We start from the raw sequence: 18199 nt of genomic DNA, 5'->3' as shown, positions 1-18199 counted from the left end.
GCCGATGAGTGCATATTAACATGCAATGTTCAATAAAAAGCTGATAGCTAAAAAGCAAAATTATCAGGGATATATGTGGTTTCTGCAAAATGAAATAAAAACCTGCAGACAATATGACGAAACAAACAAACAAACAAACAAATAAAAACATACATGGGCTGCCAAATAAGCATATTTTGTTTTCTTTTCTTAACTTCAGTTGTTTTTCAGTAGTAAATGACTGAACCTGCCATAGCGGGGCTAAAAACAACTGAATTTGAGGCTGAAAGTATTGAATGTAGACAATACCACTATGTCAAACCTACACTTATTAAATAAATATCAGTTATCAAATTCTGCTTAATAAATGTTCTTAAAAGAGGCACCAGGGAAATGTTGGTCTAAATAAATTACTCTGAGAGCAAATTTTGAAACACCAACCAAGAAAACATATTTAGAGCAAATTACTTGTCAAGAAGATAAATGCAGCAGCAGAGAATGAGGATGCTGTTTTCATGGTTATCTTTTCAGTAACTTTTCCTGTGCTATACACACACACACACACACACACACACACACACACACACACATACTATGTTTTTCTATCATTGTGGGGACTTACCATTGACTCCCATTCATATCTAACCCCTAACCCTAACCCTTACCCTAACCCTAACCTTAACCAAACCCTAACCCTAACCAAAACAATGGCTAAACCTAAAGAAACGTTTTTGCACTTTTACTTTTTTCAGTAACAACAACATGGCCAAGAAAACACTGTTTAAACTTGTGGTGACCAAAATGAGGTCCCCACAAGTGACATAGTTTTCGGTTTTCCTACAGTTGTGGGGACATTTGGTCCCCACAAGTATAGCCAGCTCCTGAGCACACACATGCACACACACGCACATGCACACACACACACACACACACACACACACACACACACACACACACACACACACACACACACACACACACACACACACACACACACACGTGTATGTACAAAGGCTGCCAATTATAGTAACTGTGTGATGAGGTTTCTCATACTGAGCTCCATGCTACCTTTGCCTCTAATCCTTTGTTATTAATTATATCTTCAACAAGCCTACACAGTTCTTGTGGTGTCAGCACCGTGTATCCATGGAAACAGCCAGTTGGTCCCAACTCACAGGGAAGCACACATGCACTGCTGCCAGACAAAATCATGGCTCGCTGCAAAGATGCTCCACTGACAAGATTAATGACTCTACTGTGGAAAATATAAGAAAATGAAAAAAGTCCTGCCCCCCTGAGCGTCTTTTCCTAGTTTTTGAGCTGAGAACAAAACTCACAGTCATGAGTGACCTAAAAGATGCCAGTTGCTGCTCACAAAAATCAATGTGCTGTAGTAGAATATGAATGAGTACATTTTGTACTTAAGCATCAATTTGTTGTATTTTACTTATGTATTTCTATTTTCTGCCATTTCTATTTCACTACACTTGGACATATTGCAATGTAGCCGCAAGGGGACACAAGCCAGTGTCTCATTGTGCCGGTCCCAAGCCCGGAAAAATACAGAGGGTTGTGTCAGGAAGGGCAACCGACGTAAAACTTTGGCCAAATCAAACATGCGAATCAAATGTATGACTTCCATACCGGATCGGTCGATGCCCGGGTTAACAACGACCGCCATCGGTGCTGTCGACCTACAAGGTGCTGGTGGAAAATGGACGATTGTTGGTCGAAGAAGGAGTGGAGGAAGGTGAGTTTGTAGGAAGAGAGAAGAGGAAAACCAAGAGTCTAGGACTGAGAGTAGGGACTTTGAATGTTGGAACTATGACAGGAAAAGGTAGAGAGCTGGTTGACATGATGTAGAGGAGGAAGGTGGACATACTGTGTGTACAAGAGAACAGGTGGAAAGGTAGTAAAGCTAGAAGTTTAGGAGCAGGGTTCAAGTTGTTCTATCATGGTGTCGATAGGAAGAGAAATGGAGTAGGAGTTAGCTTGAAGGAGGAGTTTGTTAGGAATGTCCTGGAGGTAAAAAGAGTGTCAGATTGAGTGATGAGCCTGAAGCTAGAAATCAAAGGTGTGATGTTCAATGTTGTTAGTGGGTATGCTCCACAGGTAGGATGTGAGTGGGAGGAGAAGGAGAAATTCTGGTTGGACCTTGATGAAGTGATGCAGAGCATCCCTAGAAGTGAGAGAGTTGTCATTGGTCCAGACTTCAATGGACATGTTGGTGCAGGAAACAGAGATGATGAGGCGTTCGTGGGCAGGTTTGGTATCCAGGAGAGGAACGCAGAAGGACAGATGGTGGTTGACTTTGCAAAAAGGATGGAAATGGCTGTAGTGAATACTTTCTTCCAGAAGAGGCAGGAACATAGGGTGACCTATAAGAGTGGAGGTAGGAGCACACAGGTGGACTACATCTTGTGTAGATGGTGTAATCTGAAGGAGATCAGTGACTGCAAAGTAGTGGTAGGTGAGAGTGTAGCCAGACAGCATAGGATGGTGATGTGTAGGATGACCCTGGTGGTAAAGAAGATGAAGAAGGCAAAGGCAGAGCAGAGGACCAAATGGTAGAAGCTGAAAAAGGAAGAGTGTTGTATGACTTTCAGGAAAGAGTTGAGACAGGCTTTGGATGGTCAGGAGGCGCTTCCAGATGACTGGACAACTACAGCAAATGTGATCAGGGAGACAGGTCGGAGAGTACTTGGTGTGTCATCTGGAAGGAAAGGAGATAAGGAGACTTGGTGGTGGAATGAGGAGGTGCAGGAGTGGATCCAGAGAAAGAGGTTAGCTAAGAAGAAGTGGGACACTGAGAGGACTGAAGAGAGTAGACAGGAGTACAAGGAGATGCAGCGTAAGGTGAAAGTAGAGGTGGCAAAGGCCAAACAAGGGGCTTACAATGACTTGTATGCTAGGTTGGACAGTAAGGAGGGAGAGACTTACCTGTATAGGTTGCCAAGGCAGAGAGACAGAGATAGGAAGGACGTACAGCAGGTTAGGGTGATAAAGGATAAGGATGGAAGTGTGTTGACAGGTGCCAATAGTGTGATGGGAAGATGGAAAGAGTACTTTGAAGAGTTGATGAACGAGGAAAATGAGAGAGAACGAAGAGTAGAAGAGGTGACTGTTGTGGACCAGGAAGTAGTGGATTAGCATCAATTGGTTCTGAAGACTGGAAGTTTGACAAAAAAAAAAAGAGTGTGGTGCTAGAAAGCAGTGAGTTTTAAATATATCTGTGGCTCGACCCTCATCTCTCTTTGGCTAGCAAACAAATTTTGACTTAATACAAAGCATGTGTGGATTTAAAAAAAGACGAGGTCCAGTTCCAATCAATGTTTTTAAACTTTTTAAATACTATGGGGGCATCATGCTACAACCATGAGGAACTCTTTCAAATATCAATGCAGGGCCTACCTGTGATAAAATGAAATGCTTTTATTGTCTAACATCTTGGTGCCAGACACCACAGCACACCTACAGTGGTGTAGTGGACACTTGATGAGAAGCTTGTTGCTTAGCAAGTCAAAGTAAGACGGGCTCCATGGATCTGACTTGTTTGTCCAGCACATCCCACAGATGCTCGATTGGATTGAGATCTGGGGAATTTAGAGGACAAGTCAACACCTCAAACTAGTTGTTATGCTCCCCAAACCATTCCTGAACCATTTGCATCCCCACATGCATCAGTGAGCCTTGGCTGCCCATGACCCTGTTGCTGGTTCACCACTGTTCCTTCCTTGAACCACTTTTGATATTTACTGACCACTGCAGACCAGAGACACCCCACAAGAGCTGCATTTTTGGAGATGCTCTGACCCAGTCACAATTTGGCCCTTGTCAGACTCACTCAAATCCTCACACGCATTTTTCCTGCTTCAAACACATCGCCTTTGAGGACAAAATGTTCACTTGTCGCCTAATATAGCCAAACCTCGAACAGGTGCAATGCTGAAGAGATAATTCACTTCATCTGTCAGTGGTCATAATGTTATTCCTGAACGGTATATCTTATTGCTCATTTTCTTGCAAAACTCTGGAGAAGTTGTAGCTGTTGTAGGATTTTATCCTTTCCCCAAGAAAATGACCAGATGGGGCAAGAGGGAGAGTGATGGCGTGCTGTGTCAGATAACCTGACCTAAACCCAGTGGAGATGGTTTTGAATGAGTTGGACCACAAAGTGAAGAAAAAGTAGTCAACAAGTGCATAGTGTCTCTGGGAAGTCCGTCAAGGCTGTTGGAAAACCACTCCAGTAGACTACCTCATGAAGCTCATTGAGAGAATGACAAATGTACAAAGCAGCAATCATAGCCATAAGGGGGCTATTTTGAAGAATCTAAGAGATAAAAAATATTCTGGTTTAGTTTAACACTTTGTTTATAACATAACTCCATCTGCATTCATTCATAGTTTTGATGCCTTCAGTTTTCATCTACAATGTAGAAAATAAGTAAAGTAAATAAAAGCATTTAAATGAGAAGGTGTTCAAATTTTTGAATGGTAGTGTAGATCTAGAACTAAAGGACAACTCCTAAACTTCCAGTTAGAAATAATGCTAATGCTGATTCACATTTTGCAGTTTTAGCTGAACTTGGCTGTGATATTTTGTTAGCTGGAAATACAGACTCAGCTTTACCAAAATGAGGAAATCTTCTTCAAAGCATGTTTTAATGGTAATGGTGAATGTGGAAGGAGAATACTTTTCAGAAAACCCTGAACATGTTGACATTCTGGTTACCAGAGACTGTTTTTTCTGCTTCTCTGACAAATCTCTCATTAAGCAGGAGCGCCACCTTCAGGATTCTTTCATCGTGTACATGTAAGATGAGAGTCTGAACACGCACTGAGGAACACAACTGATCTGCTGTGATATGCTGCAGAGTCTTCACCTCAATAGGTTTACTTTCACAAGCAAGTTAATCCTTGCTAAACACGAGGCTGTGGGGCAAACACAATGGTCAAGTTACAACTACTGCTGAGATGTATAAAGAGCGGTCGAGAAAAGAAGGTTTCAGATTGTTATATAGAACACTGTCAAAATATAAATTTAAATAATATACAAAGTACCAGTAAAATGTGCCACTTTACTGGACTTGTTTGGCAGAGACATCAAATACCATTATATATTAAGATGAATGGCTCCGCTTTTAACATACAGCTGACTGAGGTGGACATTTAAAACGGTTTGGCAGTTTAATCTCAAGATTCCCAAGTTTGGGCTCAGCCTCTCTTCAGAGGGTCACAACATAAATCTGAAAAATCATTCGATGATCAAAGGAATAGAAAAGGGGAAAACAACTAAGCTCTATTATTCAAGTTTATACTCTGAAACAAAGACCGAAGCACACAGCCAGACATGACTTTTGGTGGTTGTTATGAGCCATAAAGTTTGGGAACAACAATGTGCTTTACTTCAACTGCTCTTTCTGATTTTTTTAAATTTTTATTTTAAACTCTCAAATAAATACAGCAGATATAAAAGCACAATATTCCCTAAGTAGATGTAGTTTGTTACCACCACCAGCAACGGGGATACCAGAGAACATTGCTATATTTATCAAACATCCTTTGAGCTCAGTGCACTTGTATACTTCTAGATATGAAAGTTAAATGGTGTAAAAATGATGTCACCATGATAACAAACAATGCAAAATACAGAGAAATAATGCCAGCATTTACAAACTAGTGCATGGAACTCCTCAACAATGTTTAAATATATAAAATGCTATCTGCAAACTGCATACATTTAGTAAGTGCGATACAAAAAGTGTAGTTACAGTTTGTTGTCTGATGTGCAGATACAGTGCAAAAATTGTAAACGACCCACAACACAGTATAAAAGTTTGAGGAAAGCTTCTTGTTTGTGCACATCCACAGCATCAGTGTTCCTTGGAAGCCACACCTACCCATTGTTCCTTTTACAATATAAATGGCCCCCATTACATGTGTGCGATTATTGCCATTTATTGTGTGTGTGTGTGTGTGTGTGTGTGTGTGTGTGTGTGTGTGTGTGTGTGTGCGCGCATACAACCCACAGCTAAAACCTCAGCCGATAAGATACAAAACAGGTTTAGAATATAAAAATATGAAGACATTCCATAAACTTGAAGGTAACAGACAAAATGTGCTTTTCCTCACACAGTAAGCTTTTCATAAGATATAACAGATAAAAGGTGTCAACAGGTTTCTCGTCTAAAACAGTATTAAGTGAAACAGTGAACGGCACCTAGTGTAACTGTTGAGAAAATATTCAGCAATCATCTGTCTATTCATTTTTTGCAGGCTGCTCGATGAGTTTCCCCTTGTGGTATTTCTGTCCAATGCCATAAGGGACATGTGCGGCTATGGTTCCCAGGTCCTTGGCACCCTCAATGTGGAACATCTGGTCATCAAAGAAGATGTGGGGTCGAATCTTCTGCAGCAGGGGCCCTTTAGGAGCCCCAGCCAGGAAGAGAGCCTCATCGATCTCCAGACCCCAGCTGCGGAGAGTCTTGAGGACGCGAGCACCAGAGCTTGCAGCACTGCGGGCCGTGACCAGAAAGGTTCGGATGGGGCAGTTCAGACGCTCGTTCTTGGAGTAGAATTTTCTCTGGAGCTTTCCCAACGCCTCCAGGAAACACTTCAAGGGGCCCTAAAAGAATCAAGTTAACAGTTTGAACTTAGGACAACAGAGAGCAAAGAAGCTGCAAACACATTCTAATGAGGATGTGTTTCTTCAGGGTTGGGTATCAATCAGGAAAGAACTGAATACATCAGCAGGAAAAGCTGTTTTCTAATATAAATCTAATCTTTTACTCATCTGCATTAGTGTGTCTCTTTTAATTATTCTTTCTTTACGGACTGAAAAACTATTCTTTCAGTATGCAGTTGGATTGCTGACAGACAGCATAAGCACACCCACACACAAAAAGGATATCAACTGATTCAAATACAGGCTACCGTTCAAAAGTTTGGGGTCACTTAGAAATATTCTTATTTTTGAGAAAAAGAAAGAAGTAGTTTTTGTCAATGAAGATAACATTAAATTAATCAGAAATACAGCCTAGACATTGTTAATATGGTAAATGACTATTCTAGCTGGAAACAGATGATTTTTAATGAAATATCTACATAGAGGTACAGAGGAACATTTCCAGCCACCATCACTCCTGTGTTCTAATGCTACATTGTGTTAGCTAATGGTGTTGAAAGGCTAGTTGATGATTAGAAAACAACTATGTTAGCACATGAACAAAAGTGTGAGTTTTCATGGAAAACATGAAATTGTCTGGGTGACCCCAAACTTTTGAACATTCGTGTATTTACTGCCATTTCCCAGAGCCTGATGTACAGGTATCAGCACATACAGGTGTTGCTGTAAAACCTGAAGAATCAAATAGGGTGCAGTTGTATGCAAGTCAGTGATATTTATGAGTCTCTACTGATACTGAGCCAGCTAAAAAGCTTCTTCAGCAGATATCTGGCCATCACAGCACAATTAAACCCGGAGTTTGTGTAAGAGGGTAAAAGACACACTAAAACAGCACACCAGCAGCTTTCAGTTGAGAAGGCAACTCTTAACCCCAAAAATTCAGAGCAATTTTGAAATTATTTGTTGAAAGCAGCAATAAAAGAGGAACCTATACTACTATCACATAACATGATGCTGAGGTACATAGAAAAAAAAACACGTTTTACCTGAGCAAGAGGTTGGTTCTCATAGCGCTTCTCATGCTCAAAGAAAGTGTCCAGGCCATGTTTCTTCACAATGATCTCTGACTCGTCTGAGAAGAGGACAGCGTCGCCATCAAATGCCACTCTCAGCTGAGTGTCGCTCAACTCCATCTCCTTTTCTGGCATAAACATTGTAGCTGCAGCAATTCCTGATGGAGGGAAAGCTCAGTTCAAATAATTGCTTGGGATGTGAATCCATTATTAATGGAGTTCTGCAGCATCTTCAACAACCTGTTTTATTACTCAGCCAAGGAATTCCTTCAAGAATAAGGACATTTCTAAAACTTTTGAACGGAAGTGTATGTCAGTGATAATAGATGGATTCACTTTTGTTGCACTAAGTTTCCATTTTGGAGTCTGCTTTTTAATATAATATTTGTAAATTACTTGTTTTTGATTGCTCAAAAGAGGAAATACTTCACTGGTCATCTTAGAACATTGCGTGGTCTGAAGATTTTTTAATTGCTATTTACATACAGACCATGTAAAGCAGCGTGCATCACAGACATGCAGACATCTGTGGTCTTAGGCACTCCACAGACTCATTCTTGAATGTCTACTTGTGACAACAAACATGAGTAGGGCTGCTTGTAATGATGATTCTCGTTACCAATTCATGTGTATGTTTTATTCTTTATCATTCGTGATAATTGGATAATACTTCAACTGTGTACCATAATATATATAAAATACTGAAAATCCCAATTCATTCACTTTGTTTTGTAAAAAAAAAAAAACTGCCTAAAATTCAAATACACTCAGTTTAAACACACTTATACATTACCATTCATAAGTTTGGGGTCACCCAGACAATTTCACATTTTCCATGAAAACTCACACTTTTATTCATGTGCGAACATATCTGAACAAGAATTTTCTCATCATCAATCAGCCTTTCAACATCATTAGCTAATACAACGTTCCATTAGAACACAGGAGTGATGGTTACTGAAAATGTTCCTCTGTACCCCTATGTAGATATTCCGTTAAAAATCAGCCGTTTCCAGCTACAATAGTCATTTACCACATTAGCAGTGGCTAGACTGTATTTCTGATTCATTAAATGTTATCTTCACTGAAAAAAATGCTTTTCTTTCTAAAATAAGGATATTTCTAAGTGACTTGAAGCTTAGTAGTGTAAATCAGACAAAAACCATCCATCCCTGATTCTCTATACACCGCTTTATCCTCACTAGGGTCGCGGGGGGTGCTGGAGCCTATCCCAGGTGACTCGGGTGAAGGCAGGGGACACCCTGGACAGGTCGCCAGTCTGTTACAGAGCTACATATACAGACAAACAATCGCACTCACTCTGGGCAATTTGGAGAAACCAATTAACCTCAGCATATTTTTGGACTGTGGGAGGAAGCTGGAGTGCCCGGAGAAAACCCACGCATGCACAGGGAGAACATGCAAACTTCATGCAGAAAGATCCCAGGCCGGGATTTGAACCGGGGATCTTCTTGCTGCAAGACAAAAGTGCTAACCACTACTCCACTGTGCAGCCCAGAGAAAAACCAGTCATTCTTTATATTTAAGAAGCTACTTAAGAAATTTCCCATTTTTGCTTAATAAAGAATGATTTTAACCAAAGCTCTTTGCTGTTTAGCTTTCCAGTGATCAATTGATTGCAGTAACAATTTGTTTATGCTTCACACTTTACAATATATGTTTGTGTTTATTTAGATGACATGGAACCATAAATCACATGCTTTCATCAACCATCTCATTCTTGCGGCTCAATATGAGGTTGAGATTTCCCTAAAAAGCGTAAAACAGTTCCATGCAAAGTCAACAAGTGTATAAATAGCAGAAGTGCATAAACAACCTGTGTGATAGAAGTTTTGGTTGTAATATAACAGCAGCATTGCTTACCTGCCTCTATGGCCTCTGTGACTTTGTCTGAATCTTTGGAGAGGTAAAGATTTGTCATGTAAGCCTCCAGGTAACCGATGGGGCTTTGTCCTCCCGTCATACAGAATCTCTCTATGGTCAAATCTGAAAGTTGGAAATACGTGAATAAAGAAGTCCTTTTCTAACTGAGCTACTTCTTCATTTCAAGTCTGTAATAATGAGATTAAATGCCGTTTGTGAATATGTGTTTCGCTGTAGCAGATGTATTCAGTGCCACACTAAAAATTAACAGTGTTTGGTTGTTAAGGATACAGCATACCATAATGATTGATGCTGTTTATGAGGCGCACTCCAACTTGGGCAGGGTTGTTAGTCATTAAGATAACGTCAAACAGCTCCTCGCTGTCTGGGTAGAGCTCCCTCAGTCGGGAGTTGACATTCATCAGCGCCTATGAGAGAAAAGACAATGATGTCCAACACTCAAAGCCAGGATATTGGGTCAGATTGTCAAACACAAGATTGCAACAGAAGTATTACAACAGGTTAAAAATACCTTGTTACACAATTTTGCTTTGAGTGAGGATGACAAAACATTGAAATAAAACAGAAAAATAGCTATGTGACTCGGGATATTTATACATTTGGACATAAAGGTTGAGCCAAATCAATAAAACTGAGAGGGCTGAATAATCCGATGATGTTATCATTGATAAACTGGTAAAGTCAGACCACACAATTTCCAACAATCACAAGGATCTCTGTAGGAGGGAGCATCAGGTTAAAGGATATGGAGGGAAAAAAATCAATGATACAGAGTGAGGTTAAAGACAATTAACCCTGCAGATGAATGTTGCAATTTGTGTAAAAAAGTGTCTTGACGCTCACAGCTTGGTAAAGCCAAGAACATCTGTTTTTGTCACAGAGTAGAGCTTCACCTGTGACAAATACTGTAATTAACACATTCCCAGGTGTGTATAAAAGCAACCTGACCTCTGACAACATGTCAAAGATTCAACCACAGGCCAAAGTGCTAATCATCAAGAGCCTGAAGACCAAGTCTGCTGCTGAGCTGGCAGACATCTTTAATGTATAAATGTCAACTGGAGAGGATAAGAAAATATGATATCTACAACAAAAGTTTCTCAGTTCTCTCACAAAGTGGTCTCCATTGCCGAATTAGTGTACAGAAACCAACATTAAACAGAAGACAACAAAAAAATCGTGTTGCATTTGTCAATGCCCACACCTTGCAGAAAGGATGGACAATGGAAAAGTGGCAGAAGGTTGATTTTTCTGATGAATTATCCATTGAACTGCATCACAATCGACGCAAATGCTGCAGAAGACCTGTTGGAACTCGCATTGGCTCAAGATTCACCCAGAAAACAGTCAAGTTTGGTGGAGGAAAAATCAGGGTTTGGGATTACATACAGTATGGGTGTATGCGAGAGGCCTGCAGAGTGGATGGCAACATCAACAGCCTCAACTATCAAGAAATTCTTTCTGTCCACTACAGAACATACCACCGCAAAGGGCAAATTCTGCGGCCGGATGGCGTTCCTTCTCATATTTCAGCCTCCACATTGAACTTCCTGAAAGCAAAGAAGGCCCAGGTGCTCTAGGATTGGCCAGCCCAGTCACCAGACACGAACATCATTCAGCATGTCTGGGGTAAGGTGAAGGAGGAGGCTTGGATACCGAAGAAACTTCATGAACTCTGGAAGTTCTGCAAAACTGCTTTCTTTGCCATTCCAGATGACTTCATCAATAAGTTATTTGAGTCACTTGCAAGATGTGTGGATGCAGTCCTCCAAGCTCATGGGAGTCATACACGATATTCATTATTTTTTGCAAGCCATCATGACTTTATGTTGTGATATTATTGTAGCATGTTTGTGTATTCAAAATAAAGTATATGAATAATTTTTAAATTATTTTTGCGTGCAACAAGACTTTCGTCCAAGCAAAATCTGATCTTTCTGGCCTAATTAAATAATGAGACTCAGTGAAAGATACAAAACTTTATTCTGATATGATAAGCATAATCTAGAGAGCCCCACCTTTCATATGAACCATTTTTGATTCCAACTGATCAACTGCAAGTCAGGTTGTTATTTGTTATTTGCTACTATTACAATTTGGATAAGGGACGGGACTTTTGTCAGGGACTGTAAATGGCAATAAATCTAAGGGTTTTTTGTTTACCTTTTTACAGGATTGGGATCAGCAAGTTCTGATTCTAGCGGAAAGTTGTTGACGGGGGGAGTGGGGAGTGGGGGGTGCGGCGGCGGCGCAGCGACTTCCAATCGCTGGGCCGTTTACAATCGTCGTTAACAAGCTATCGTTAACGTCGTTACCATCTCGCGGGAATATCAGGACAATAAAGTCTTCAAACTTGAAATGAAATCGGCGGAAATCCGCGGTAAATTCCCATCCCTGAAAAAAAAGCGGAATTCCGCGAATTCGCGGAAAAAATCACATCCCTACTTTTTAACATGTCCATTACGTGCTTTCTATATGCTGGGCATTATGAGTGAAATAAGTAATCAACATCATGGCTTAGCATTTACATATACTTGAAAATGCAGTGTACCACAGAAAGCCTCAAACATAATGATTCAGAACTCAGTTTATAATGTAACAAATGTAAGAAACTAATCCTGCCTTGCAAAGCTAGAATAGTCATTCACCACATTAACAATGTCTAGATGGGATTTCAGAATCATTAAATGTTGTCTTCTTTGGAAAAAAACTTTTCTTGCAAAAATAAGGACATTTCTAAATGACCCCAAACTTATGAACAGTAGTGTAAGTCTGCTCATGGGTTGGTGATAACATTAAAAAGTAAACAAGCTGCCTGATGAAAAAACAGACGATCAGTTATGTCTCTAATTAACACAAACCAATAGTTTTGTGATCATTCTGGCTGTGACAGTGCCCAAAGTCAAATATCGCCTTTTCCACCACACTGGGATGCCTCAGGCGTAACAGGGAAGAGACACCACAGATTCTATATGTAGATACAGAGCTTCAGAATTCTGCATGTTTTCATGAATACCAGTTTGAGAAAGAAGTATTTCCTGGTGCTGACAGTGTAAACCATAGACATATAAAGAGTAGACTCCGCATTGGTTGCTGGGGCGTAAGAAATGTGGCCGCCATCTTGGACCAGTCATCATACTTACAGTTGAGCAGCAGAAAGAACAAGATGCCAGAGCACTGTGCCGCATATTCATGTTCAAATCGGCACAGACCGTCAAAAACAGGGCACAAGGAATTACTTTTCACAAGTAAGACTGAACATTACTATTGGTTGTATTTTGTGAATCAAATATTAATTTACTGTATTTATGTCCACCAGCGAAATCATGGCCAGCAAGCTGGGCTATGTTTAGTGCTGGTGTTGACCCGTCTGTGAACTGAGACTTTATAAGTCATATTCCATAACACTGACTTAGATTACAAGTGACACAGGAAAGCTAAAACAAATATTACTAGTCTAACATTGACCAGCAAATTTTACACAGTGGCACAGACTGTGTTATTCACATGTAATTCACCCTAACAACAGTAAGGTACCTCTAATGCCCACCCACTTACTTAAAAATACAGACAACTGAACATCTCACTGTAGAATAGTTCACAAACAAGTTTATTCACAGTTTAAGCAGTTTTGGTTCATTATCAACAGATATGCATCAAAATAGGAGTTTTGTTGAAGAAAGGTTGTAAGAAATTTGAAGGAAGAAAACAAGCTTGACCTCTTTTGTAAGATGTTTTTGTATAGACTCTCCCAAATCTTTCGTTTTCATTTTGAAGGTTTCCCAAAGACAAAGATGTGAGGAAGAAGTGGGAGGTGGCTTTGAGGAGGGAAGGATTCACTGCAAGTGATCCCTCAGTGCTTTGCTGTGGTCATTTTAAGCAGGGCGATTTTGAAAGGGCAGGTCAGATTGTCCAACTCAGACATGGTCTTATGCCATTCATCTTCAGCTTCCCAGTTCACCGCCAAAGAGTAGGTGTATCATCATAAGGCTAATAGCATTCATAAATGTAAATATTCTATTCTAATCACAGGGCATGGTGAGATACTTAGCCCTGCATATTTGTTTTCAACTCTTGCTCTCTGACCTAATATAAAGTATATCGATACTCTATATGATTTATATATATATATATTATGATCTTCTGACATAACTTTTTTCAATATATTTTGGGTGAATGTGACGTATCATGTAAAGCGCTTTGGATAAAAGCGCTATATAAATACAACCATTTACCATTTTACCATTTAATATATATGTATGAATTATATTGATGGTCCATATATGATTTATTTATATACGATTACATATATTTTCATTTTCTCTAATACATAACTTACATATATATATATATATATATATATATATATATATATATATATGAATGATATTGATACTCTGATTTATATATATTTTCACTGATATATATACTTTCTCTGATATACAACTTCTATCTATTGTTTTATATAGAAATGTGTTCATTAGTCAGTATTTTGTTTATATATGTAAATATGTATATATAGCATAATATTGTCTCTTCAAATTATTAAAATAGTTGACTTTACTGCCATTATCTGCTTCTCTATCATATATTAGTGTGTGTGTGTGTGTGTTTACAGCGTTTGCAAAATATCTGTCTACAGTCCAGGATATATCAGAATGTTCTATTACTGTTAGTCCCACTACGAATATTAAAATACGCCAACCATTTGTCCTGTATCATAGCTACATGTATGACGTTTGCAGCAAAAAAAATGCATGAAAATCAGTTTAATATTCAGAATTACGATGGATTAAATGCACTGCCAAACAGCGCTGAGTGGAGCAGGTGACCGGTCCAAGATGGCGGCCCAACAACTCGTCAGCGCCAAAAGCCAGTAACGGTCGATGCAGCCTATAAACGATGTGATTGTAGTAGCTGAATAAATGCAAGACAGGAGCCACACCCCGAAACCAAACCCCTCCTGGGCTCAGGCCTACCTTGACAAACGGGAAAGCAGGTCCTGGCTTGAAGGGCTCATTTTCATGTTCCACCTGAAAAGCCACGTACTTCTCTACTCCTTCTTCCTCGTAGATCTTCCTCTCTGCCACCATGTTGAAGACGGTGCGAGAGGAGACGGCGATGGAGACAGCAAATTGGGGTTTGGGCTACGAGGTGGAGGCACAAACATTAGCCACCAATCAAAAACTACATTGTTTAGCCACTATAGTCCGGAAGTTCCAGTAAATGCAGCCAACACAGAGGCTTGGAAAAAACTTAGTAAAACACTTACAGGTATGGGTTTGTTTGACTTAAGGTTGTCAAAAAAAGCTTTGGCAGCAGCCCAGTCTTTTTCCTGACTGCTGTCTTCCACTGTAGCTACATCGCTTGGCTTCATTTCACTAATTTTTATAAACTTTAGTGAGTCCAACTGCCAGAAATAAACCAGAAAAAGGTGAGGCTTCTCCAACGAGAAACTTGAAATATAGTACGGCAAAGTCTGGTGGGCGTGTCTCACAGTGATGACGTACGCAGTCCCGGGCATCGCTGCCAGGAGAAACAGTGGCCAAAATACACTCAACAAAAATATAAACGCAATACTTTTTATAAACGAAACTCCCATTTTTTATGAGATGAACTCAAAGATCTAAAACTTTTTCCACGTACACAATATCACCATTTCTCTCAAATATTGTTCACAAATATGTCTAAATGTGTGATAGTGAACACTTCTCCCTTGCTGAGATAATCCATATCAAGATGCTGATTTGACACCATGATTAGTGCACAGGTGTGTCTTAGACTGTTCAGGGCTGAAGCTGCAGTTGGTTATTCTTGGTCCAGTTCGTTTTAAATTCAGGACGCGAGTACCGCAGTGATGTGGAGGCGGGACAGCTAACCAGCAGCGCGCGGGTGATGCTGAAGTGCCGCACTGAGGCAGGACGCTGTGATCTCTGCTTTGGATGTGCGCGTCAAGTGATGCTTAAGTAAACAAAGGTGCTGACAGTCCCGGCGCTAGGATTGATCGAGTTAACACATTTGTAAAGTCACTGTTGAGGGAGACCTGTGATTACCGTTTCATTTCAGTATTTTACCGAAAATCATAGCGTGCTGCTGTTTAGCATCACATGGCAACTACTTTGTTTTGTTGCTGTTAAAGAACTACACTACTTGGCGGATGAATATGATGTATATTAGCCATCTGAAAAAGAGCGATATGCGTTTGAAAACACTGCTGTTTCATGACGGCGCATGCTGTTGGTTATCTTATCTTCACGGCTCTAACCGGTATCACAGCCTCCATGCCCACGGATATGTGTCTCTCCGGCTTGCCATACTCTCCAGGGTTTCAGAGAGGGACCGAGACGGCCACAGAGAGTAGGCGCGTGCCTTGTCCCGTCAAGTTGTAGACACGGACACAGGTCCCATGCGTCACGTGCAGCCATGTGTGCAGCATTCAGAGGTTTAATCAGAACCAGTCGGCAGCACAGGCATCACAGGAACAGCGCAGGAACCACTTCGCTAGTAGATTGTCCACACAAATGAATGATCCATCCTCACAAGTCTGAATGGGGTTTCAAATGTTCAGAATGAATGTTTAACAATTCTACAATTTCATTTAGCAGATGCTTTTATCCAAAGCGATGTACATTTGAGAGTAGATATAACACAAGCAAGGATCTAGTCAGGGGAAAACAACCTGGATGAGAGTCATAAAACAAGTTCAAGTGTGATGATGTGACTGTGGTGTCTACAGGCAGTGCAGATGTAATAGGATTTGTTTTTGTAATTTGTTTTTGCAGTCTGTCAAATGCCAAGGTGTTCGGTGAAGAGCCTGGGTTTAAGTGTTTTCTTGAGAGGGACTCAGCAGATCAGAGTTTGGTAACTGTTCCATCATGGGGGACCACAAAGGAGAAGAGTCTAGCTATGGACCAGCTCTGTTGTGGTGGTTGTAGCAGGAGTCTTTTGTTGGCCGAGCGTAGTGAGCAGGAGGGAGTGTAGACCTGAGTGAGAGAGTTCAGGTAGGAGGGAGCTGTTTTCATTGTAGTTTTGAATGCAAGTGTCAGAGTTTTGAATTTTATGTGGGCAGCAACTGGAAGCCAGTGAAGCGATCTGAACCGTGGTGTGATGTGCTGTTTTTGGCTGGTTGAAAACCAGATGTGCTGCTGCATTCTGGATCATCTTCAGAGGTTTGACCGTGCATGAGGGAAAGCCTGCCAGCAATGAGTTGCAGTGGTTGATGTGTGATATTACGAGAGCCTGGACCAGGAGTTGTGTTGCATGTTCAGACAGGAAGGGTCTGATGTTGCTGATGTTGTACAGGGTGAATCGACACAACTGAGCAACAGAGTTAACATGAGCATTGAAGGTTAGTTGGTCATCGATCATGACACCTCAGTTTCTGGCAGACTATGTGGGTTTGAGTTGATTTGATTCAAGCTGGATGTTGATTTCTTGTTTATACTTAAAGGCATTAGAGGAGATTTAATTTCCTACGACTTTGAACGTAGCATGCGCATGTGCACAAACAACCTCTCCCTCACCCCCCTCTAACCTCCCCCCTCTTAACATTTACGAAGAAACGCCCCCCTCCAGAAACTTACGTAGGACTCGTGAAGTTGTCTTTTACGGCTGGGTCCCCCTGGATCTTTATCTGCCATTATGTCAACAAAGATGAGCAAAACAAGTTGCCAGCTAACTACGAAGCTATACCAAAGCAACACATACAGAAAACGCATAAGTCCAAGGCGTACGTAATCTCCGTAACTAGGCCTGAGCCGGAAGATTTTTGATTGACAGGAAAGGGAGCAAAGCAAACGCCTCGGTCCGAGCGCATTGATTGGCTGATGTTTTTCAGGTCCTGCCATGTCCACAGTTATTATTTTTTTATTTTTTTAGAAACCATACATACAAGTCCACTAAAGGTCAGTATATTAATTTTATGTGAATCAGACAAACAAAAGAAAACATCCTCCATAATGCCTTTAAGTGCTTATTGGCTAATACTGTGACATACAGTATAACCCGTCAGATAGTACTGTGGGTGTGACGTTGGTCAGTCAGCAGAGAGGTGACTACAGACAGAGCCAAAGAAGATCATTTTTAAATGCATTTATCTGGAGTCACTTAAATTCAGTTAAATTAACTCAAGAAATGTTGAATATTAGTCCTGATAATTGACCAGTCTCTATATTCAGTGGTCGATTTCATAAACCGTTAAACACATTTTTAATGTATAAACTATACTGTATATACAAAGTAGTCTACAATGTTTGCCACTTAAATGTAGTAGAGTAAGAAGTATAAATAAAACAAAGGAAGGACAGAGGTACAAATACCTCATAATTCTGCTTTAGTACAGTACTTGGGTAGTTGTACTTCCTACATTTACTACTGCTTCTGTGGTACAGAATGGAACCTGTATCAAGACTGAATATTGTTAAGCAACACGTTAAGACCCATCGCCACAAATACTGAATGACATTATCCCTTTTTATCATACAGTACAATCAGGAATGACCAGAAAAAAAACCAGCACTGTGAATTTAGTTAATTTTCATCCTCGTTTGTATTCTGTTCTTTGGATAGTTTGTACACATTTTAAAAATATGTTGTTGTTTTAATATATGTTTTCAAA

At 40.3% G+C, this 18199-nt stretch overlaps 2 protein-coding genes across 3 annotated transcripts in view; both read right to left on the bottom strand.

Annotated features, from left to right (window-relative positions):
* Positions 1-4622: 4622 nt before the first annotated feature.
* The window catches only part of LOC110972627 (cytosolic 5'-nucleotidase 1A-like), a 31291-nt gene continuing 17714 nt past the window's right edge, over positions 4623-18199 (bottom strand). The window contains exon 7 of one of the 2 annotated variants that reach the window (XR_007947498.1): positions 4623-6017. The gene's annotated coding sequence lies outside the window, so the exon portion shown is untranslated. Of the gene's footprint in view, positions 6200-18199 lie in introns of both variants that reach the window. The other variant, XM_051960740.1, reaches the window with a different exon arrangement.
* LOC110970889 (cytosolic 5'-nucleotidase 1A-like) lies at positions 5704-15106 on the bottom strand. Its single transcript, XM_051937041.1, has 6 exons — positions 15080-15106; positions 14562-14729; positions 9860-9989; positions 9562-9684; positions 7651-7835; positions 5704-6604 (listed from the first exon to the last, which is right to left on the bottom strand). The coding sequence occupies exons 1-6, from the start codon at positions 15104-15106 to the stop codon at positions 6239-6241; spliced, it is 999 nt and encodes a 332-aa protein (XP_051793001.1). The 3' UTR covers positions 5704-6238.

The sequence above is a fragment of the Acanthochromis polyacanthus genome, chromosome 16 (assembly GCF_021347895.1).
Source record: "Acanthochromis polyacanthus isolate Apoly-LR-REF ecotype Palm Island chromosome 16, KAUST_Apoly_ChrSc, whole genome shotgun sequence".
Lineage (NCBI taxonomy): Eukaryota > Metazoa > Chordata > Actinopteri > Pomacentridae > Acanthochromis > Acanthochromis polyacanthus.
This window is presented reverse-complemented; position numbering and strand designations above follow the sequence as displayed.

What these genes read in the sequence shown, in the direction of transcription:
- LOC110970889 (XM_051937041.1), bottom strand. Translation starts at nt 15,106, where the DNA reads ATGCCCGGGACTGCGTACGTCATCACT. An exon ending in CACAGAGGCCATAGAGGCAG is followed by an intron (nt 7,836 to 9,561) that starts GTAAGCAATGCT and finishes TCCCTCCATCAG; the next exon opens with GAATTGCTGCAGCTACAATG. An exon ending in AGAACCAACCTCTTGCTCAG is followed by an intron (nt 6,605 to 7,650) that starts GTAAAACGTGTT and finishes TGATTCTTTTAG; the next exon opens with GGCCCCTTGAAGTGTTTCCT.